The sequence below is a fragment of the Cylas formicarius genome, unplaced genomic scaffold, assembly GCF_029955315.1.
Source record: "Cylas formicarius isolate icCylForm1 unplaced genomic scaffold, icCylForm1.1 PGA_scaffold_7__23_contigs__length_41026272, whole genome shotgun sequence".
In the NCBI taxonomy this organism is placed as follows: domain Eukaryota; kingdom Metazoa; phylum Arthropoda; class Insecta; order Coleoptera; family Brentidae; genus Cylas; species Cylas formicarius.
Window position 1 is genome coordinate 26,556,658 of NW_026844352.1, and position 25,267 is coordinate 26,581,924.

The 25,267-nt window shown below is 33.5% G+C and overlaps 2 protein-coding genes across 4 annotated transcripts in view; both read right to left on the reverse strand.

Moving 5' to 3' along the window:
• Positions 1–1,054: 1,054 nt before the first annotated feature.
• LOC132705099 (uncharacterized) lies at positions 1,055–11,682 on the reverse strand. The gene is made up of 12 exons (XM_060675531.1): positions 11,528–11,682; positions 10,484–10,722; positions 10,197–10,430; positions 9,956–10,068; positions 7,281–7,572; positions 6,935–7,221; positions 6,544–6,686; positions 6,327–6,497; positions 5,984–6,264; positions 4,591–4,757; positions 4,348–4,538; positions 1,055–1,497 (listed from the first exon to the last, which is right to left on the reverse strand). Exons 1-12 carry the CDS (start codon positions 11,652–11,654, stop codon positions 1,055–1,057), a joined length of 2,688 nt encoding a protein of 895 aa, XP_060531514.1. The 5' UTR covers positions 11,655–11,682.
• Positions 11,683–11,698: 16 nt separating this feature from the next.
• Positions 11,699–25,267, reverse strand: part of LOC132704871 (harmonin) — a 79,606-nt gene continuing 66,037 nt past the window's right edge. For 2 of the 3 annotated variants that reach the window (XM_060675172.1, XM_060675171.1), the window contains exons 11-14: positions 17,361–17,510; positions 14,400–14,978; positions 13,124–13,401; positions 11,699–12,267 (exon numbers count right to left, since the gene is read on the reverse strand). In XM_060675172.1, coding sequence (XP_060531155.1) covers positions 12,225–12,267; positions 13,124–13,401; positions 14,400–14,978; positions 17,361–17,510 — 1,050 coding nt within the window. In that variant the 3' untranslated portion in view covers positions 11,699–12,224. The remainder of the gene's footprint in view (positions 12,268–13,123; positions 13,402–14,399; positions 14,979–17,360; positions 17,511–25,267) is intronic. The other variant, XM_060675173.1, reaches the window with a different exon arrangement.

A 25,267-nucleotide genomic window follows, 5' to 3' on the forward strand; every position in this document is an offset into this window, starting at 1 on the left:
GAATGTCCAATTTTTTGACAGCATGTAGTCAATGGTTGCACTTCCGGTTTGGGCGGAAACGACAGTAACTTTCGAATTTTAAATGGCACAACCCATATTTTTGGATTCAGGCGATGATTCTACGTAGGATAGGACGGTTTTTCTCTTTTTTTTAATTCTTATTTAATTTTTGAAAATTGCGTCTAGGAAGCTGTGACCATAATAAATACTATTTACCGGGTCACGTCACCTGATCATGAGAAAAATTGTGAATGAAACTTTACTTATCTAATGGCAAATATTAATTTTTTAGGATAACCTAGTTTTTTCAAATAACACCCTAGTGGGAACAAAAGCTTTTTAAAACCGGTACACTTTTTGCAACATTTTGACTAACTAAAATTTTCAAAATCTGTTAAAAAATAAGTTCACATGAAGGAAAAAATGAAATAAGGAAATTCCCCGCATTTCAGAAAACATATCAACTTTGTCTCCATTTCTAAATTGATTATCGTTTTCCATGATAATCCAAATCGACAACACGACAAAATCGAAAATCAGAAGAAACTGTACTGTCAGAATTTTTCATTCATACCGACATGATGATGAATAGAAGCAAATCCCAACTATTTTGAAACTTTTGGTGTCAAAATGTTGCAAAAAAAGTACCGATTTTAAAAAGTTTCGGTGCTATTTGAAAAAACTAGTGAAAAGTTTCGTTTACAATTTAAAAAAATAAAAGAAAGCCAGAGAACCCATCCTATCCTACGTAGAATGATCTCCCGAATTCAAAAATGTCAAAAAATATAGGTTGTACCATTTAAAATGCGAAAGTTACTTTCGTTTCCGCTCAAACCGGACTACATATTGTCAAAAAAATTTACATTCGGCCTCTGTTAACCCTTCCAAATTTTTTTGTGTTACCCGGAATAAGGTGAAACTGGGTATTCTAGAGTAGAGAGTAGTTTTAGATATCCTTCGAAAACAAAAGAGATGAAATAAAGTAGATTTTTGATATGATTAGGTGTAATATTTGTAATATGCATTCAGGGCCCAAATTATCGAACGTCTTATTTTACTTAGTTAGAACCTTTACTTTATCGTTTACAATGTTGGATTCCGTCGCTTCGACTTTGAATGAATAAAAGAAATTGTCTTGGTCGTCGTAGTGTCTCGTTTTTAACAAAAAATTTCTAGCTGCTTCATCGCAACTAAAACTGTAGTTGATGGCCGCCAGCTGACATTTCTCAAGCAACTTCACGGCTTCCAACAAAGTTTCGGGTCTATTGTCTTCGTAAAATTCCCAGGGTTTATAGTACTCATATAAGCCTTTAAACTTAATATATTTCACGGACGGCGATTTTTTGGCTTTATTTCGATGTTTGGCAACGTCACCTACACCATTTTCCGTTCGATCGACGTGTGTGGTGAATGCGTTAAATATTTTGGCAAATATACTTTTTCCGGTATCCAGAGTTTCATGAATTTCAGTTTTGGATGACGTCGAGGTACTTGCACCTGAAAAAAGAGTAGACGAACAGATTTACATTATTACATATGCGAAGCACTTCTCTTGGATCTGTACAGAGTGTTTCAAAATAAATGCGAAAAACTTAAAGGAGTGATCCCTTGTTATGGTTATGGCTCAAAAGCTTGCAATAATAGGGTAGTATTACATCATTATAGAAACACATTCTCATGTTTTTTAATTTTTTTAAAATGGCTAGAGGGGATTGAATAAGACTGCTCTTATCATTCTTTCTAACGAAATTTAAGAAAAAACTTATGCAATGCAATGCAGTTTTTTTTAGAAACCGTTTCCAAATAAAAAAATTAAATCTAAAGCACTCCATAAGAAGATAAAAAAAATCAAGTGTGCTGCTGTCACTTCTTTCGGCGTTTCTTATTATTGCTTTATTTGACGTTGCTCAGTTAGGTTGGGTACATATACGACTAAGTTAATAAAAAAACAATTATCTAATGACTTAATTGTTTGTTTTGTAGTTTTAATTTACGAATGGTGAATTACACTAACGGAAATTGCTTGGAAACTTGTCATCTGTATATACAAGCGTATCCTAACCGTAGACCTCATCACAGCTTAGTTATCAGGCTTCATCAAATAAGAATAAAATCTGGAAGTTTCGAAAAAAGGAGTTTTTATACCGGCAGGCACCGCGAAGTTCGAACACCTGGATTAAAATTTGTTGTGCTAAATATTATTAGAGGGCAACTGGAGACAAGTACCAGGATAATTACAGCAGACTTAAATACTAATTCATCAACTGCAAGAGATTTCGAACCGAAAACCGAAAGCGACCCGAAAAATTGCAGGAAACCATATTTTTTTCCATGTCTTTAAATTTAGTTAAGAAGAATGATAGGGTAGCCTACTTCAGCCTGCTACACTCATAAAAAATGCGCCATAAAGTGTTTTACCCATAGAGATCTATAAAAGTAATTTTTAAAAGAATAAAATAATTTACATAACTTTAACAGTGCGCACATACAAAGACGTTAACTCAAACGCATACCGACACGAATTTAAAAAAATTAAAAAATATAAAAATTCCTACAATTTATATGATTAAAAATTAATGGCGGATCACAATTGACGCTCACATTAATACAATCAAGGATAGCGTGTTTTTGGATTTGGTGATTTCTCATTTTTCCAGAAGATTAAGTTTTTTGCTATTTGTGTACTTATACTTTTTCACTAAACAAAGATGTTCGTGGGGGAAAAATTATGGATAGTCAATTCTCTACGTATTTAATAGCTTACAAAAGATATGTGGACCATAGCTGGAATGACAACCAACAAACGGTTATCGAATTCCTAACGTATAGCTATTCCTTACATGAGAAAATTTATTTTACTTTGGAGAAGGAAATAGGAGGAAACCTTAGACAAATTGCATCCAATAACGATTATCCAGTTCGTTCTGTCAATAAGTTATTTTCCATATTCGCCAAAAAATACAAATTGTCGTATTATTTAATAAAATCAAAACCTACAGAACGTAGATTCCAATGCTTGGCCTACTCCGGTAATATTTCATTGCACCTGTCGTTATTCAAGAGTACGAATTTATTTATATCGTTTAAAACAGACTATGCGTTAAAACAATTTATGATAAAATTTAAGGATCCAATAGATAATTTTTCCAGATCTTCTGTGAAATGTGAAGATTGTGATGCAGTTTATATCGGACAGTCTGGCAGGAAAATCACGCTCAGGATTTACGTTAATCTGCCTTGATTTTTTATTTATTTATTTCTTTTCTATTTAAATTAAACTCTCGGGAAAATAATTCTAAAAATGTTCTGACGTTATATCTGGTTTTTATTAACAAAGTAAAAACTAAGAAAAAGACTAATGAGAGTGGACTATTTCTACAGAAGTCACATTCATGCGCGCATACACATACCTTCAAAATAGTTGTAAGCGATTTGTATGCCGTAAGAAATAGTATATTATGCAACAAGTGTGGTAAATGCCATTCGAGTCACAAGTGTATTTGACACGTGCGCAGCGAGTGCTTAAAGACAAATTTTTCTACTCCCGTCTGTAAAATGCCTAATTACACACCGATCTAGCGTCCGGGAAGCGTCACTTTACCACGTCAGTTTCGTTTCCCACCGATGCGTCAATTCTGACGGTCGTGTTATTTTTCGAAAATGTACCCAAAAAATAACGGTCGTAGAAAAAGTATAGTATGCAACACGTTCGTTAAACTTTTTAAGTCACTCGGTTATTAAATACTAGCTCCGCTCCGCTTCGCTCGTGTCAAATAAACTCGTGAGTCAAATGCCGTTTACCGCACTTGTTGCATAACATACTATTACCAAACTGTTAGTTTTTGGATGCATTTTTGCAAAATAATAGTATATTATGCAACAAGGGCGGTAAGCGGCATTTGACTCACGAGTTTATTTGACACGAGCGGGGCGCAGCGGAGCGAGTTTTTAATAAACGAGTGAGTTAAAAAGTTTACCGAACGTGTTGCATACTATACTGTTTAGTTTCTGGGTACATTTTCGCAAAACAACACGAATACATTCACTGACATGACCGTCAGAATTGACAAACGTCAAAATTCAAAGTGTGGGAAATATCTCCGAAAGCATCCGATTACTTCCAAATCCGTGCGGTAAAATCCCGGAAATGTCCGAAGTGGCTCGGATTTGTGAAAAACGAAAATGACGTAAAGTGACGCTTGTCGCACGCTAGATTGGTGAGTAATTAGGTATTTTCCAGACGGGAGTAGAAAAAGTATAATATTAAACACTCGCTTCGCTGTTCTCCGTTCGTGCATAACATACTAGCAAAAATTTTTTTGGATACAACAAATTATAGATGCTTACTATAACTATCGGGTCGCGAAGGCTGCCTTTTGAATACGTTTATTCTGTATTCGGGAATTTTATCCAATAATTTGCCGATAACGTGCCCGATATAGGGCAGAAATGGCGCGCTCTGGGAAAAAATAAAAAATGTTTTCTGATATGACGGCATTCTAGGATCACGATATAGCCTGCACAAAAACTCAAAAACCCTGAAATGGAATTTATCGCAAATTACACAGCATGACACCATTTAAGTCTTACTGATATTTCGAAGCGTGTTTTTTCCGTACGTAAGCCCATGTCTTTCGCAACCTGAAAATCGCCGGACTTTGGAGGCCGCTCAGAACGGATCGGCATGATTGGAAGTTGGAGATTCGGTGGCATTTATTGGCCACGTTTATAAATCTCGCCACTAAACGTGCTCGCACCTATTAAAAAATTTTGGTGAGACAGAATGACTAGAGATATACATATACAGTATAAAAGTATAATCCAGAAACTAGAGTTAGCACATGTAAATGCATGCTGACCGTCTAATAAAAAAGCTCCGAATTTACGAGACGCAGGGAGTGAATGTGTTTTAAAAAATTGAAAACCTGCGGTTTTTTTTTAAGTTAGCGTTAGGTGAATTATTTTAACTGTTAAGTTAAATTGAAAACTGAAAGAATCTATTAGAACATGATTTTTTGCTCAATACAAAGATATGACATGGCATAATAATACATATTTGTCCTTGTGTACAGGGTGTTTCAAATCGAATGGGCCATTGAATAGCAGCATATTCTCTGTATGAAAATATTTTGAGTGATCAAATAAACCTATGTCCTAAAATCAACGCGTTTATTAAAAACTCGCTCCGTTGCGCTCCGCTCGTGTCAAATAAACTCGTGAGTCAAATGCCGCTTACCGCACTTGTTGCATAATATCCTATTTCAGCACGAATCAAAGAAAAACGTGTGGACAAGCATAGTAAATAACCATTCCAATTACCTCCACATATTGATGTAGCGACGTCTTTACTTTTTTTAAAACAAACAACAAATGAATTGGCCGAAGTTGTTCGCTTCTTGAATGGTCGGCACGTAGTCTGGATTTTAATCCAATGGATTTTTGTTCTTGGGGCTGTATTAAATCAGTGGTTTACAAAAATCCAATAAACAGTCGTGAAGAACTTTGGGTTAAGGTTCAAGATGCTGTTAATGAGTTTCGAATCAAAAACTCATTTTTTAAAATAAGATAAACGAATTACAAAATGTATTGAAGTGCGTGGTGGTCATGTAGAACATATACTCTAAGTTTTGTTTTTTGTAACAATTATTAAGTTAGTTAATAGCATAAAATTTTATTTGATTTTATTACATGTCTAACAAAATTTTCCTTATTTTGGTTTTTCATTAGCAATAGCAACAGGAAAACAAAATCGGTTATTTTTTTCTCTTAAAAGTATTCTTTCTATTTTCGACATTATTGTAAAACTTAAGTAATAAAAAAGGAAAAAATAACATTACTTTTATCACCCCGTGTCTCCGTTAAGTTTTGACTTTAGAAAGTAAGTTTATTTGACAAATAGATATATTTTATTGGTGGTATTGTATGGCCCATTCGTTTTTAAACACTCTGAAGAGTTCGACTGTTTAAAGTAAAATATCATTACTCTCTCCGAATCATCTTTGAGAATTTCTGTAGATATAAGGCAGCCGATTCTGTACGAAAAGGCCACGATTGCAGCTACGTTCGGTGCATTTCTACAATTTTGCTGCCAAACCAGCACTTCTAATTCGGACGCTGACACCTTCAAGAACAACTCCTTGTCAATCAACGTTATCTGGTGAGCCAGCGTCGTTGAATCGAAATCCCAAGCTTTCAATTTTACCTCCAAACGAAGAACGCGCTTCAAATACTGAAAGGAAGATTCGTTTGGTTGTCTGCTTTCGCCTAAAAATGTAAAAATAAAAGACATTGTCGTTTTTCATTGATTTTCTGAGGATCGCCGATACCCGCTTTTGGCACTTCGTCGATTTTAGCTCCAAAAATGTTCGCGATAAAATTAGGTTTCCGCTTGTTGCGTCGTGTGCCAAAATCTTCGTCGTCTTCATCGGTCTCTTTTCCCTTTACGCGATTACGTTTCAAAAACTTGCCGTTGAATTTTTGGCGTCCTATACAAGATACTAAATCACACACATATGATTGGACTATTTGTATATTTCGATTTACTTCGATGTTTACATTGTGTCTCGCGACATTCTCTAATCTTCGTTAAGTGCGCTTGGAGTTCTTGGTACGCATCTTTTGCTGAAACTGGTCTGTACCAGTAGTTTGGGGTCCAAAACAGAATTAATGGTTTTTTGTGGCAGTTACTAAAAATACAAAAAATTCAAGCACAAAGCTAGGAGAACCAGATGGGTCAATATTTATTGGCCCTGTGGATTGGAATAATAATTTCAATTTTTCTGTATTTAGTGCACAGAAGTGATTACGAAAGTTCTTAAAGAGAGTGACCATTTTCGTTTTGTTTATTTATTTTGTAAAGAGAAAAAATCTTTATTAAACACAAAACCTTTCCAAAAGGTTTGTTTTTACAATTTTTTGAATGTTAATAACGTACACGATGTTATTGCTCGCGCTCTTCCCTAAATCGTCTATGTGTGGACACGACACAGTGGCTGTTAATTGACGTTTAGAAACGGATAATTTCAAACCCGTTGGAGAATCCGGCGGCCTTAGGTATACCTCAGAAGACGCTCTTTTAATTTGAAGGGAGAACTTGTCCCCTTTGGATAAAGTCTCTGGCCCGAAACCATAGAGAAACCACGGTTTCGGAGCAAAACCATATCTTCTTCTATGTTTAAACCTGCAAAAACTATGGCTAGCAAACATATTTATTAGATTGCCCTCTGTTCACGCAATTAATCAAGGCGAGCGAAACAATTATTTTTATATCAAAATACAACTTGCTTGCATCTGGTTTCATCTTCAAATCCGTAAAATTCCCACAGCATCACGGCCGTCTCGGCCAATTCTTCGTAATTCATCAACGGCCATTCCAAACTTTGATCGGATGCTAAACTCCGCACGGCACTGCTGTAAGTGACTGGCGAAATGTAACTATCTAAAGACAAGTACAGACCGGTACGGCACCCCTCTTGCACACCGGATCCAAATCGGTTTACGTGGACTTTATCGCCAAAGTTTAATCGTTTCTCTTCGATAAGAGGAGCATGAGACCTTCTTTTGCAAATATACCTGCAACGTTGCACATGAATGAAACGAATGTTTGTGTACAACGCAAATCAAGATCGAGGAAATCACAAAATGACCAACCAACTAACCAAAACTATTTTAATGCATTGACAAAAAAAAATTAAACTGATCTTACTCGGGTCTTTTTTGAATATAGTCATTGCTACTGGTTTTTTTATGTAAGCCGAATCCTGCTGAAAGTACTAACCACTATTAACTTAAAGTATGAAAATTGATAAGTATTTAAATATTTGTATAAATAGCATCAAAGTTAATCGTCCTGAATTGGAAATACGAAATACGGGGTGTTCGCAATTTGAGTTGGGAAAGTTGGAGGAACGTGGTAAAATAATGGTAATAAGTCATGCAACAAAAATTCAAAATTGTAATATTTTCCGAGTTATAGCTTGGCAATTTTTTTTTTATTTTATTTTTAACGCAGTGGACTTAAATATCAACGGAATAAGCCGGTATTTTACACATAGCCCTGATTTAAAAAAAGTCATCGTTACAAAATAAAAGTTTCAGAAATTTGTCACTAGATGGCACTTTTACCTATATTTTTTATTTTCGCTGTATTTTATTTATTTGGATTGATATTGCAAAATAGAACAGATTGCCTTAAGCAGAATCCCAAATCCTCAAAAATTGTTACTCTTGTTTTAAGACGGTAAGTGTTATCGTTTAGCCATAAATCGACTTTATTATTCTCGGCCCGGATACCCCATCATACTTTTAATTTACAGAAAAGTGATACTGGATTTCGCAATATGCATTTTTGTTACGGAAAAGCTAGTGGAAATGCAAGTCAGCATTATTAACTTGCAGGTGATGTGCACTAAAAAAAGTGAAAAAATGCCATAACTCAATGCAATAACATGTTTAATTTAAGTAACATAAATATATTATACAACGCTAATTACAATTCATTTTCAAAATGCCCACATTTCTAAACATTTTAAAAAATGCTGTCGGACACGAAAAAATACGCCTAGCCTATTTCTATTGATTTCGCAACCGTTTATTATTTTTTGTCGAAGACCATTGATACCTGTTATGGGTATTTCATACACTAAAGACTTTAAGTGCCCCCAAAAAAATAAGTCCATCGGATTAAGGTCTGGTGAGCTAGGCGGCCCTCCCATCGTTGTTCAAATGCCTGATTTAAATACTTTCGTACAGCCAATGCAAAATGGGGTGGACCGCCATCTTGCATTAACGACATGTTTTGCCTCCACTGCAAAAATACCCCTTCCAGCAAAGGTGGTAGTTCCTCTTCGAAAAATTGCAAATACATTTTCCCATTAAGCGATCCGTTAAAGAAATGAGGTCCTATAATTTCTGTCCATACATTTAAAAAAAACCAGCGCTGATATTTTCCGTCAATTTTTGCATGTGGGTTTTCACTGTTCCACTGATGCATATTTCGAAAATTTGCAATGTCATCACGACTGCCTGCCTGCCTGCCTCGTCAGTGAACAAAATGACATTTAAGAATTGCGGGTAATTTTGAATTTTTCATTAAATTTGATTGCATAAAATTACTCTCAATTGCTCATCCCCCTCTTAGAGTGCTTAAACCCTTTGAACATGAAAGAGTCGATGACCATTTTTATGCAAAACTTCCCAAACTGTAGAGCAAGGAATTCTTTTCTGAGCAGCAAGTTTTCTCGTACTGGCCAGCCTCCACATTTTGAAGTATTCTTTCTTTACTTGCGGTGGTTCTTTTATACCTTGGTCTCCCTTTATTCATATTATCAGGTTTGAATGAACCTCTTTCGGCAAGTCTTCTGGGTATGTTGATGAATATCTTAGCAGACGGAACGTTTCTATTCGATACCTGCATTTATATTTGGTCTTCCTTGGCAAAAATGCATATCGCGATATTCAGTGTTTGAATATTCGTGATAATAAGCTCTTTTAATGGAAACTAATTTTGAACCGATGGTGACACTGACTTTTTCAAATTTCATTAAGTCCTGTTAGGTAAAATCATATTTACAAGCAAAATTCCAGCCGAGAATAAAAAATAGATTTGTGGCTAAACGATAACACTCATCGACTTAAAACAAGAGTAACAATTTTTGAGGATTTGCGATTCAGCTTAAGACAATCAGTCAAAATAAATAAAATACAGGGAAAATAAAAAAAATGTTCTAGATAAAAGTTCCTATAGTGACAGATTTCTGAAACACTTAAATTAAAAAAAATTTTTTTTGACAAGCTATAACTCGGAAAATATTACAATTTCGAATTTTTGTTACATGACTTATTAACATTATTTTATCACGTTGAATCTTTCACCCAAATTTCCGAACTCAATTTCCGAACACCCTGTATATCTAGTTCAGTCGATTGTTTTTGGGTGGCTAACAATGCCTATTACCTTAAATTTTTCTTTCGCTCTGAACATTCGTCAGCACATTCTATTTGTTGATCAGATGATTGGAAACCTTTGCCTAGGAACAAGTATCTGTCGGTCCATTTCTTCGTTAGACTCTACTATTGATGAAGATAAGTCGGTATTGGTATAAATAAATTTTAAGTATAGTGTGAGTTTATACAGTCCAACTTATATTTATAAAAAAATATTAAATCTTACTTCGGTTATTTACGAAGAAACGTACCAGACAATTATTATTTGCATTGAGAACTTGGTTGATAAAGTGCGTATCGACGCCAAAAGTCGGTCCGAATCTGTACCATAGCTGTCTCATTCCGCTAACAGACACCACTTTCTTTTCCAAAAGGTACAAGCTGCTACCAGTAGTCGATGTAGCGACGGAAGTTTCTGATCGCGATGATGCAGAATCGGTCGGACAAAGGAATTTCACCTTTTCACACCACAAGTTCCAAAACATCTGTCAGGAAAACTTTGAGCCACGTTCGTTTCGTTTTCATCGACCTGACTTACACCTCTCCTTTCAAAACCTCCCAGTTCAAAATAAAGGACACGGTTGTTACAAAATCTGGCCTTCAAAGCTTGTCTTCTCTTTCGTCTATAAACGCTCAGGGTGACGCATTCGACGGGGTATATTGCAATTAGTTCGAATGTTTCGATTTCCGGATCCACCAAAGGGCTGAAATCGAAATTTTCGCTATCGATCGGTGGCAGGATGTCTGTGGCAAGAATCAATTTTGACGGTGTCAAACCTGGAAGTGTGTCAGTCAAAGTTTGCGCTCCAAAGATTATATCTAAAGGAGGCTAGAATTAAAGATTATAAATGTAGGCTCCTCGGAAATAATATTGAACAATGAAAACAGCACACGAGTGAGTCGAGAAACTTAGCAACGCGAGAACAATCCGATGCTTACAGTGCTCTATACACTAATATACACTAATATACGTTATATCAATTACTGCCTTTATAGTGTATAGTTATTTTAATTGTTATTTTGGAAAAAACAAATTTTCACTACTGTTAAGTTTTATGCGTTAATTTCATGCTCGAGTTTGACAAACTTGACAGAACTAAGTACTGTATAAATATTACTGATCGGCAGATCCGTTAGACGCAAAATCCTAATGTGTACAGAAACCCAGGTGTTCTCATTGGTTCTCTCATTGAAAAACTATTACATACTTAATAAACATTCCCAGGTAGTTAGTTTCAAATAAAAGAGATTGAACCATAGAAAATTACTTGACAGGTTCCTTGAATACTATTTGATGGCACAACGGAGGGAGAGATAAACAGCAATGTTGACAAAATGTGTCTAAAACAGTTAGCGGAAGAAGAACCTTTCCAAACACTTCGTGGCACCACCGTACCCGAACATTTAACTTCTGACCTTTCAAGAGCGACCTTGTTTGATGGGTATTTTGTCTGTCGAAAACACGAACAAAGTGGTTTTAACGTAACATATTTCTAAAAAATCTTCTTACCACTTAATTTACTTAACTTCCCGCATTCAGTACTTAATAAATATTGTCCAATGTCCCTGTTTATCAACTTACCTAAATGAACTTGTCTCAGACCGTTTCCCTCTTTAGTAGTTTGAGCGAAGGGACTTTCGATCAGCACCATATCTTCAAAATCGCAATATTCGGAGAGAAGGAGTTTCTGAACTCTGTTGATTGACATTTTGTTTGAGGGAATTTTGGGGCTAAATCAAAGACCATTATGCGTTAATCTTTCCTCAAAAAATGTATTACTACATTCAATCAACAACACTATTACACAAACATGACACGAAAATATTACTGACATTTTACAGGGACATTAAAAAACTGGTATTAAATTGTTTCCTTGGAGATACTAAACGAGCATTTTTTTAATTTTAAAACTGTTAGGTTAAGGAACTTATTTTATGATCTGAATTTTTCTTCAGAGACAACACTGCAGGCAACCTAATGGTAATAATAATAATAATAATAACAATTAAATAAATTATACTCACTACGGTAGCTTTTCGAATTCGTTTCATTCGGGAAATGGTTTATAAAAACCCACCCCAAATAATTAGTTAAAACGTAATTTCTACAGGAAAGAATAACACTAAAAAGACAATAACGGGAAACGCTTATCACAATATAAATCGGCACATAAAACATACTTATTATGATCTAATAACATTCTGGAATAGTATCTAAAAAATAAATATATTCTAAATTGCACTCCTCAAAGTCAGATGGATAATAATCTGCAATAACGCTATGTCAGAGGCGGTGGTGATCTATCCTTTATCAGGGTCGGCCTGAAAAAACAAGAAAAAAATTGAAGCAGCCGAAAAGAATCGCATCATTGTAAGTTAGACTGTAGTAAATAAAAGATTAGTTCGGGTTAAAAAAGAATATCTACTCACTGTCTTAGTGACCTCGTAATAGTAATAGTAAAGTCACAGTAGAAGTGAAAATCATATATAATAAAATAATAAATAGAAGACGTCAAGAGACATCAGGAAAACGTTTCGAGAAACATATTGTCTTTTAAGAACACAGGCGAGAAGAGGTGATGTAATCCACGTGAATTTAATATGGACAAAATTAATTAATTGCCAAGAAAATATCATTGGCATATAAATAATTTCTCAGGGTTCAAAAATTACCGATAGTTCAATATTGTGTTGCCTAAAAAACGAATCAAACGTGAAAATAACTGATTGCCGGTGGTTGTTCTACAATATTGCTCGGAATATTTGCTGAATTAATAGGCGATTATTCCACAGCATTTTTAAAAACTCGAAATGTTCAATTGAATACCATAAAAATTCTGAAAAAAGATCGCACACAGCGAAAAACAAACTTTGGATGATTTTTCTGAAATAGCTACTGTTAACAAAGTCGCTTCCCAAATAATAGTAGGTCTATGGGAAAAAGATATATCTCGACTCTTATTTGACTCTTTTACACACAGTTTTGAAAAAGTGAAGTTTTAGTTATTAAATATAATTGATTAATTAATTAAACATTAAAAGATAGGGGGTAAATAAAAAACAGAACACATGCCAGGTTAGATATTACAGAAAGGAAGCAAGAAAACCTCACATGCCATTATTGGTGCCAACGCGGTTGTTATCGAGAAAGTGGGATAGACTCCGTGATTGAGCTTACATTTCTCCAAACGTAATACTCTTCTGGGACGACAACGTTTTGTGAGCAGGAATAAGCGGCGACGATAGAGTACTAGCGTTCCCGCCATTTTTCAAAATGCCGTTTGGTTGGTTAATATTAATGGTGACGCGATTGCCTAAATCGTTTGGGTACAAGTCGCAGTGATCCAATGTCAGATCACTTGTGGATTTAGCAAACGATTTCGACAGATTGCTTAGAGATATTCGTACCGTTCCGTTACTTTGAGGCCTAATGTGGGATGAACTTAACAAATCCTCCTAAAATCAGTTCATATGGTGAACGGGTTGTTTAATGATTAATAACACCTTAAGTAATATTTAGATAACGATATAATACACTTTGTAAAATATTTGTCCATTTTTTATCTCTATGTTATTGTTGAATCATTATTATTATTTATAAAATGCGGTATTAAATTTTAAAAATACCTAATAACTTTTGACGCTTTTTGGGATTCTTCGAATCAGACAAAAGCGCACATTTTTAAATAAATTAAATCTCATTTCCAGAATTTCGCAAGTTCTTTGTGGAACAAAAATATTTTATTTTTTTGCCACTTTTGTTGAACTAATTCTATTCATCATAGTCCCTTCCTGTTGAAATTAAAACCTTCCTTACACTGCGAATTGTATTACATACAGGATGTTTCAAAAAAACATGCTTCAAACCTCGGTTGGTGATCAAAAAAAAAAAACGAAAACACGTTCATATAAACTTAGGTCCCGAAATGCTTTGTTACCAATATACAGAGTGTTCAATATAAAAAAAAGACGGACTGTGTGAAAATCTTTCTGGTTTAGGCTTCATACTTTAGTGTTAATTGTTTTGAACTACGTTTATTGATATGAAAGGGTTCAAAAAATAAGTGTTCATGAAAATACGAAGCAAATAACAAAAATGGCAAAAAAGTTAGTGGTATACATCTCTTTGACATGATATTTGTTGATACCACCGGGAAGGGACCCGGATTTTACAGCAGTAGTTACAGCAAAATTAGTCGGTTATCATTATAAATGACGTTGCCACGTTTCAATAAAATCGGTAAAATATATTGTAAATAAGCCGTTTTTCAAAAATATTCAACCTCCTCCGTATCTTAAAATATAAGCATATCCTGACCTATCTCTCTATTTTTTTTCTTTTTCCTGGATGATGAATCTCCAGTCGAGCGTTGCCATATGGAATTATAAGTAATTGAGAAGTTCATTTTCGTGAGTGCTGTTCTTATCTCACACCATCGGCCCAAACTACTCACCATTGATTCTGTCCTCTTCTTTAAATTTGATCGGTTTAAAGTTTGAGTCAGTTCCGAAGTCAATCTACTACTGATAGACTCATCCCTCCTATAGTCTACCCGATCGCCATTTTGCAAAAAGTCCAGTTTTCCGGGTTGTCGTCTCATTGAAGGGTACTCCCCTATCGTGACGCTCACGGGCCTCTTTTTAATCAAAGTTCCGTTAGATTTCGTGACCGGAGTGGACAATTGACCGGAGATAATTCGTTTCTGCACATAATTCATTTGTTCCAAACGATTATCTGCTCGAGCCGAGCGTAAAGTTTCAGTAGAATTGTTGCTAAACGTCGATTTGCTAACCGCAGTCCCACTGGAAGTCGTGCTTGCTAAACTCAAAGTGTCATAGTCTGGCGTAGGACAAGGCGGAGGCTGTTGATACGAGAGGACTGAATATTTGACTGGTACTGGTGGAGCCTTTGGTTTAGTTTTGTTATTTTTGAGGGTATTAGAACGGGTAGATGACGTTGACGACGAAGGAGACGACAAAGTCGATGGTGTCGATGGTATCGAAGACGTGGAATGGTCGTGATCCTGAGGTAGCTGAAATTTGAAAACCAGGTCTTACATGCAGAATTGCATGGTACTACTTACATTGTAATTGTATTAAACTTTATATTTTAGGGGTGCAGTAGATGTGAGAACATATGCAGGCTCGTTAGTATGTAGTGTTTTTTTTTTGTAAATGTTGACAGACTGTTAACACATTTGAATATGTTTTCCCTCCTTGAAAAATGATTTGTAAATTTTTGTAAATACACGTTAAATTATTTTTAGCGGCACACTATCCCCCCACATATCCTAATACATGCTTATGAAAAATAGTTGAAAAAATAAATATTAAATGAAATATGCTAGAAAATTATATTAATGAACAAGTATTTATGGACGAGTATGGGATCTGGGAGGATAGGAGAACAGTTGAATGGAGTCCAAAACAAAGAAGGAAAAGAGATATACCAGAAAAAAACTGAAATCAAGAACTTCAGGAAGTAATGAAAAGGAGTAATCTGAATGATGGAGACTGGACAAATCAACAAAGATGCGGAATACGGCTGTCAAATATACAGGGTAAGTAGGTAAAGTAAAATTGTAAAGGATTTATAACATCAAATAGAAGAATAGAATTTTCGCGAGAATTCAAAAAATAAACAAAAAAATAGCAAAAAATAACAGATTTAAAATAAAAGAATTGACACTCATTTCCGGTACCTACAGGGTGTGATATTTTGACAGGCAGAATCATATAGTTTATTACATGTGTTCATTTATTTTACATACGTCAGTGTGGTAATAAATATATATGTATATGTACACTTGCAATGAATAACGACAATAAAATTATTTATATAAACATTGATCCTACTGGAACTTCGTCAATCTATTATGGGAAAACTCTAAGTATCCAAAATTTGAAAATTCGTTGCTGATGGGGGCAATCGGGCTAAAATATTTTCAAAATGGCGACAAAACGGGATATACCGAAAATGGATGTTAAATTTCTTATTTTAAATGGAACACATTATTGCTTTCTTCGATTTGACGGTTTATGAGATATTTAACATTTTACGTCAAAAATAAAGTTTGTAGACGGAATCTTACTCTTGCTCTGTAGAAAATGGTGTGGTGAATGAATTTAGTTACTATTTTTCATTCAAAAAAAATGTAATGAAAATAAAATTGAGAATACTGGCAAAAATCTTTTTTTTTAGGGAAAACCGCATGATTTTATAATCCTATCCTTATTTAGAATTTCGAATTAGAACTTATTTTGTATTCGATTGTATATTCTGAGATTCTTATATTCTTAACGTTCAATTAATTTGAGTTAACAATGAAGATTGGCGGGACTGGGGCGATGCAGAAAAACAAAAAAATATAAAAAGATACCTGTTGCCAGTTGCCATATAAATAGTATTATCAGTAGACAAGATTATTTCAAATTGATTGTTATTTATACAGAATTTCACAACGTTTCAAATGTTCAAATTGGTGTCTTTGAACTTCAACATATGTTTCCTATCGAATGCGTCCATAGCTCGCTGCATATAGTCAGTCTTCTTTGATTGTAATTGGGCTGTTATACACCAGATTTTTTATAATACCCCAAAAAAAATCAAACACCAGCACAATCAAGTCAAGTATTTTTGACACTTTTTGACTCGATGGTTCTCAGGTTAATTGGACACGAAGAGAACAAGTAAAATAAATTAATCGCCAATGTCTCAATAACTATAAATATTCAGAATATACAACCTAATACAAAGTTAGTTCTAATTCTTAATTCTAAATAAGATAGGATTATAAAAACAGACGGTTTACCTTTGAAAAAATCGATTTGTCCCAGTTTTTTTAATTTTATTTCAATTATTATTTTTTCAATATAAAACATATGTTAATAATCAAAATTGTTACTAACTAAATTTGTTCAACAGACCGTAATAGCGTTTTATTTCGAACCGTCAGAATTTTCTGCTAAAATAAATGCATAAAATAACCTCATAAGTTTTCTATGTACCATTTACACGATTTTCAGGATTAATTTTCCTACCTACGCCTTAGATTTGGTAATACTGAACGGAATCCCCGACATTAGTTGGGTTTATATAGCTTTATATATTTCATTGTTTCTCTCTCATTTGGGCGAAAAATTCGAAAAAGTTTCGGAATAATCACTGTTTAAATATAGTGAATCAAAGTTAGTGGAAACGCCAATCGATAGATTAATAACAAAGTGTCATGTCTATTTAAATAAAGGCAACAATCGACAACATTTTACGAGATAAAACGCAAAACGAGTAAAAATGATAACACGCCTGTGTATTTTTAGATATTATGGATAGAGAAAATATGCAGATCGATTATAGATTTGGATTACCGATAAATATCAACAATGAACAAGTTGTCAAGAAATTCCATACTTACTGGTGGAGGCGGTGGAGGAGCCGATGTCGTAAAACTTTGCTTATTGTGCGTCAGTCTTTCATTCTGAGGTTCTTCGATATTTAAGTTCGACAATCTCTCCGACAACTTGTTCGATAATTCATTGGAGTTTTTGTTGTTGTTTAGACGATCCTGAAATGAAAGTGTTCCAAGTAATCTCTAATTCATAAACCAAACTCTTTGTGCACAAAATAGTATTTTCCGTCTAGTGTCAAAATAATTTCCTTTGTGTGCTACGAAAATTTCGAGCTATATTACCTGACGAATTTTTATTATTCTGTTCTTAAATATTGCCCATAGTTGCACTTTGTCCAGCTCAACGAAATTTGAGAGGTCTGCCATAAGTTCACGGAATTAATTTTAATTTTTGTTTTGAAAAATACATAAACCTATTTCATGACTTTAGTTAGAAAATAGGAACATCAGTTATTCCAAGTTTCAATGACAACCTATTACAGAAATAAAAATACGCATGAAAGTTTGATAGTTGTGTTAGTTCCATATAAATATAATATTGTGTGATTTTTTTTAAAGTGTCATTTTTTAACTTGATAACGTCTCTTATATCAAGGAATAAAAGAATGACAGAATTCCAATCAATCTTAAAAACACTTGAAACGCGGCCATATAGAATGATTTACACAATTGCTTTTAAGCAGATTATGATCTATCGTCTGGTAAAAGCCTTATAACAATTCTATCTAAGAGCTCGTTTAGGCCACATCCCTTTCTATCTTAAAATATGGCACATATATAAATTTTGTATAACTTTCCATTTAAAGTTATTCGTTAGATGGAAACTCATTATGATTAAGGTGAAGCAAGATTACCATAGTTATGAGTAGATTAAATATACACTAGGTTGGTTTAAGTCAGTCAACTAACCAGTTTATTCAGATAAAATATCGTTTTTCTTGAAATATTTGTTGATAACTGTAGAATATCCAAAGTCGCTGATTGTCAATGACAATATAAATGATTATGATGTAACACGTTTAATAAACGTCACTTTAGTTAAAAGAAGAACGAGCAGAACAACTGAGGTACGTGCGATCTGACTATGACACTGACAAACGTCAGAAAGGGAACATCTGATCACTTCCAAATCTTTGCGAGTAGGAAAAAGGCTTTCGGAAAGAAAATTTGTTTGTACTTAAAAGAGGCCCTGTATAGACAGCAATTAAGGCCTATAATATGTTAAAGTCTGTTCATAGATATAAGAAATTGACTAACTCATACGAATTAAGGAAAGACCCGGGCAAGCTGTAGCTGTGCTTAGAATTTAATTATTTGGGGTTTTGTTAGGAAAGATACTAAACAATATTTATTTATTTATGTATGTATTTATGTTTAAACTACAAATTATTTTTATGACCTACTTAAATTACTTAAAATTATTCACATAACAGATCAGTGTCACTATCGCTATCATCGCCTGTTCTAATTTTTATTTGTTCTATATTATTTGCAATATGGATGGATATACGATTGTTCTGCTTTTTCTATATCTTTAACAGAATTTGCCCAACTTTGTGGAGGGATGTTAAAAACTTCGGATTCTATAAGTTTGAGGACATTGGAGTTAACACGGGGAAAAGCATTGTTACGATGAATGGCAGATTTCAGTTGGTGCCAAACATGTTCAATGGGATTAAATATACAGTGGTAAGGTGTATGACCTCAATTAATTGTTTTTTGGTATAATCGTCGTGAAAATAAATGTCGTTATTATACATATAGTTTTGGATTGTTGCTTTTGTGTCACACGAGGAAGGGCTTTTAGTCAACTGTATACTGTGATAACTTGCATTGTCCATTACAATGACGCTATTAGGAGGAATGTTTGGAACTAGTTTGTTTTTAAATCAACTTTCAAATAAATCAGCGGTGGTGTCTTCATGGTAATCCAGAAAAGAATCTTTAATATTTTTCGCAGACACAGAAAGTTCATTTGGAATCCAACCATGTTTAGAGCCTACATGCAAAATAGTTATTCGTTTACCTCTTTTTGATGGCGCGTTTGTTTTACACTTATCAGTTGAGTCAACCCAACCCTTTTCCGGGGTATCATAAGTGTCGAACCAGGTTTCATCCAAGTAAATAATTAGCCTCTGTTGTTCTCTGTAAATCTTAATTTTTTCTAGATATTCCAGTCGCCATTTCCGAATTCTAAAAGATTCCATTAAAACTTGCCTTTTGTCAATTTTTTAAAATCTAAAACCCATGTGCTGAATACACTTCCATAAGGTAGTTCTGCCACATTTAACACCGGTTTCTTCTTTTTCAAGCCTCCTAATTAAGATATCTAATGTAGGCACGCTTTGTTGCTCGTATAACTGGTAAATTTTACTTGATCACTTTCATTTACACTCGAGAAATTGTCAGCATCGCTTCTTTTTTTCCTTTTTTTTACCCCCCGATATACAACAGCCTGCAACGTTTCAAAGCAAAGCCTAAAATTGTGAGAAAAAAATTTACCAGTTGAAATTCCATTGCTAGTTAAGAATAATATTTAAATATTTTAATATGTCTTTAGTCTTTAGAATAAGCGATCAAGTGTTTGTCGTCTTATTCTAACGCGATCTCTTCACTATGTCTATATTTTATCCCATTATTTTTAACCGCAGTTTCGTTGTGATATTTTATCTATTATTATCTATTAAGTAGTGGTAGCTTTGTATGTGTATTATTATTTTCTTTTTTCTGCTTTCTACAATCAGTTTAGGTTATTTAGTTATTAGTGGAAAGCAAACTTAATTAATTTGCGGCTTGAAAAGCTGGTGTGATTCCCATGAATGTATTTGTTTTTTCTTTTGCGTACTAAATAGTCCAAAGTCATTTTAATGCTTTACAAAACTGCTACATCGTCAACCGAAACATTAAACGGAAGGTTTTTCAACTTCCACAGACTACTTTAATACCATTTACTTATCTTCTGTTGAGTTTTACTTATACACAACACGGGACGAAGATGTTAGAAATCGAAGTTATATAATTGGTTTTCACCGTTTTCATCGAATTCTTTACAATGCGGTAATTAAAGTTAGGAATTAGACGATTTCTAAAATTCAAAACAAATATATCAATTAAAATTTTACTACTGTTACATAAAAAGTGTGGCATAATATTTCACGGCGGCAATATAATTATCAAGTATGCCCCGACACGGAAAAAATAAAAATCCATAACCGTGAATAATACCGGCTTTGTATGGAGGCAACATAATCTAATAACGTAATGAATAAAAAGTAATAACTATAATATCCAGAGTAATAATATCAATCCACATTTTCTTTCAAATCAAACGTATTTAAAATTAAAATATTCAAGTATTATAGAATATGATAAATACTATATAGTACATAGTTTGATAAATACCATTTTATTCATGATTTTAATTTGGCACGAGCGGACCCCATTATTTAATGTAAAAATGAGAAATTATAAATGATTATTACACTCCAGTTGATAAAAATGTTATATACTAGATTCAAACGACGAAAAATTTTCAAATTTATCTTTGTTCAAATATGAACAGTTTAAGGTAATTATTATCAGGCGATGTTAGGTATTTAACTTAAAGTTAATAAACGTCATATGAATTACGACACTCTTACTGCTAGCAATATAACAATAATTTGCAATATTAACGTTATTTTTTATGCTCGTTGTTTTAAATGACTTTAATGTAAATTTTCGGGTACAATTTGAGTGTCGTATGCACAAAATTAATAAGAAATATATTTTAAAAGTCTAGATTTTTTTTATTTTGTTTGTAAAGGCTGGTTAACAATGAATGCGCTATAATTTTAATCGGCATTATGGATTTCTGAATCGGCATGATGACATTTCCACGCGTATGTTTTCCTACGGTCCTGGGGATGGTTTTCGTTTCTGAGTTCACCATAGGATATATTTTTACATCGCGAACTTGTCTTCTTTCAAAAGGAAAGTCTTCATATTTTAGTCTTTTCGCAGTGTGAAACGCAAGATGGTATTTCCAGGTATGGCTATGTGCTGTCTTGGCAGTTGCCGAACTCACGCATAATATGGTTTTGGTACCCTTTATACTGTGTGTTCATTATCATTATCAATATTATTAATTATTAATATTTTCGTTGACATCCTACACTTTTATTGGGTTACCAATAATATCATGTCTTAGCAAAATGATAACATTATACGGCTATATTAAGAGAAGATCTAGTTCATTATACCAATATATAATAAATATAATAAATGTCTTAAACGGTAATGCCAAAATGCTCTTACTGTCCCTTGTTGCCATAGTTGTATAATTTTCGCGGCCACTGGCAGATACTATGAAATTTTTGCATTATATTACTGTCCTAATCTCTTATGGATGTTCGGCATTCCAATGTCTCACGTCGATTATTGAATATTGGTCTATCTGCAATTGCTGATCGGACTCGGTACAGCTTGTCAGAGACATTCTTTATTACTGGACTTTTATATTGGTAGTGGTGTAGCAGGTGCCCGTGTGCTGGGTAAAATTAGGATTAGAAAAATAGAAGGACGGATTCGAAACTTAACTGACTATACAAAACATATATTGAGACTGAAGAACTCCAACTTCAGCCTCCAACTTTAAAGACTGAGGGATAACCTTGGGTTCTTATATTTAAGTAACGCGGTAAACTGGTGTTTTTGTCGTACCATACAGTTTTTTTGTCACGAATGCACCTACATTAATAATCTTCCAAAAATAATAATACATTACTTATTCACTTGCAGATTAACAATTTATTTTTATTCGTAAAGTAAACACATGATTCGCGGATATCTCTAGAAAAAACGCATTTAAAAAGCATCAAGGCTATCAGAAAAAACAAATTAGTTTGGGTATAATAATGACATACACAGCTTTATCATCAACAACAAGCAAAATATTGACCACTCACCTCGTACGTTTGCAAAACAAACGAAGGCCTGCTGCCTTTCCCCTTCATTTTCCGCAATTTTCCGTCGTTTTCGGCAGTTTCTATGTAATTATTGCACAGGCACACGCGCAATGGATTTCCCGCAACCGAGTAATAGAAAAAAAACTGGTTATTTAACTAGCACTGTGTCGCTGCGAGGAAAGTATTACCGAACCGAAACAAGTTCAAAACAATTCGATTTTTAACGCTAACGATGCCGGTGGGAGATCGACGCTCGTTTGGATGATTTTAGGATTATCGCGCTTGTATTGTTTTATTTTGTGTGGCTGCGCTGCGATCAGGTGCGAAGTGAAACAAAACTTTCCGATCGAGCTCGGGTTGGGGCATCTATAGCGTCGTTGCGTCGGAAAGAAAGTGAATACACTGTACGATAAAAAATGGTCGAAGTTGTAGGTTGTTTTAATTTTTTGTGATCTTTTTAGCAAAAATGTTTCTAAGCGGAAATGTGCTTGAATAAATTTGCAAATTTGAGCATATTTCTGTTTACTATGCTAGTCATTCATTGTTAATATTTTGAAAAAATATTTAAAGAAGACAAATAAAATTGTTATAATAATAGATCGTTCTTCTTTTATAAATATTTGTGTCAAAAGACCATATCAAAAACAATAATATAAAAAAAAATATATATATATAATGATATAAAGAACTGTTCTTATCTTGGGAGTTAAACATTCATAAATTTGATATCAATTTATAGTTTCGAAAATAGGTAAAAACGTTCTTGGTTCTGGGTAGCTAAATGGATTAATAATGTTAAATGCATATTTTTGTTAAGCTACCCTATAAAATTTTTGTATGTGCAACGCAATAAGCAACCACTTGAGAGCCAGATGTTTTCTTAAAACCGCATTATTATATTTATATATATGTATATATATATATATATATATATATATATATATATATATATATATATATATATATATATATATATATATATATATATATATATATATATATATATATATATATATATATATATATATATATATATATATATATATATATATATATAAATACAATTATACACCGATCTAGCGTGCTGAGAGTATTATTTTACTACGTTTCGGCTGCGAGCCACTTCGGACATTTCCGGGATATAGCCGACAGGCTTACTAGCGATTGTCATGCCACTTGTGACTCAGTGATTGTATTCATGTTGTTTTGCAAAAATATAATCACCTGGATAGCGATGGCGTGATTATTAGCTATGGCGCCGGAGTTCGAGCGTTCGATTTAGAGATGCGCGGATTAATTATTTAGTTTTATTTTCTGGTCGCTGAATATTGTTGCAAATATATAAATAAATCAAGTTAGACCTGTTTTGTGTGCATTTCCTTAATATACTACCAAAATCAAAGTATGTCAGATAAAATTTCAATCCAAGCTCGTATTAAAAAATTTAATTTTTGTCACACCGGAAACAACAATCAATTATTGAACTCCATCTGCATATGTAAAAAGCCGTATCTTCCCCGTCCTTTTCCATGGAATTTGGTGTACGTATTATAATTTTTTATATTACATTATTAAAAAATCAGCGGGGGGTGGGGGTAGTATGTAACTAGAAAGGAAAAATAAATAAACGAAAAAGAAGTTTCCTTCTATTCAAAGATGTTTCTATTTTTAAAAAGTTTTGTTGAGCAGTATATCTAGAGAAGAGGCCATTTCCGTAGTAATACAGGGATTTACGGTCTAACAATTCGAAACTCAAAGGGCGCTCTACGCGCTGACATTTTCGGCTCCGCAATTATGAATATGTATACGATATAGGATAAAATTGGGTAGAATATAAAATAAAATGGCTGCATTTTAAATTTTATATAATGTTATATTAATTAATTTTAAAAATAAACAAGTTTATTTAATAAGGTAGATTTAATAAGAAAATGCCGGCGGTCACTTTAAAAGCTTGAAATTTATGATTTGAAACGCAGTAAAAATCCAAAACATAAATTGAACAATAATTGAAAAAATATTTTCAGGAGAGAGAGTCAGATCCAGACAAACTCAATTTAATATGAATTTCAACGAGTAAATGTTGTTTGATACGCAATTTTTTGAACTGGTCGCATGATGAATATCTTATTATCAACAATTCCTAGTTGTTCCACTTTTGATAAAATTTAATTCCGTGAAATTCATTCTTCTTGAGCACAGACATTTTATGATTTTGCTGTTCGCTTTAGGCTTGTCCAATTTTTAATCGATCATATTCTATTTAGAAAGTCGATAAGCATCGCTAAAACAATTGAATTTACTGACAGAATGTAAGATAAACAGCCTGGCGCCTTGGGTGACGATACAAGCGTCATGTCTTTCATTAAAAATGCTTAGATATTGACGCAAGTGTGGTTGTACATTTTAGAAGGTAAAACATTTTTTTAAAAGGAAGGAAGAATAAGGCTTTTCTCAAGATTGTTACATCAAATTAATTAATAACAATTCATTGTAATTAGATTATCTTGAAATCTTGAAATACAAATGAAATAGAAAAGAAAATAAATATTTTCTAACCTCCTTCCAGTTTATTCACGATGGGTGATAGGTTAGAATTAGATAAGGTTAGAAGATAGAAATATTAAGATTTTTACGATGTCGCCATTTTTTCAAAAAAGTGGTACGAGCTTTGATATTTTAAAATAAAACAAATCGATTATTCTCGAAGAGTCTAGGTCTCAAAAATAATTATATAATTATATAAATTACAAATTAAATTTGATGCACCTAAAAGACTTTAACCACTCAATAATTAGAGCAGTTGGTTAGAGGAATCGGTAGTTTCAATTTTTGTTTAAATTTATATTTGAGAAAAATATGTATTTTTCCCTTTTTGATTCGGAAACTGTTACTGGAAATAGTTGGAAAATTTTAGTTCCGAAATTTCCTTAAATAAATTCCTTGTCGAAGACTCTGCACTATTTG

Excerpts from the sequence above, each read along its gene's own strand:
- LOC132705099 (XM_060675531.1), bottom strand. The coding sequence starts at position 11,654 with ATGTCAATCAACAGAGTTCAGAAACTCCTTCTCTCCGAATATTGCGAT. Across the intron at positions 7,573-9,955 it reads GAGCGAAAGAAAAATTTAAG|GTATATTTGCAAAAGAAGGT; the intron begins GTAATAGGCATT and ends GCAACGTTGCAG. Across the intron at positions 6,265-6,326 it reads CGACGAAGTGCCAAAAGCGG|GCGAAAGCAGACAACCAAAC; the intron begins GTATCGGCGATC and ends TTACATTTTTAG.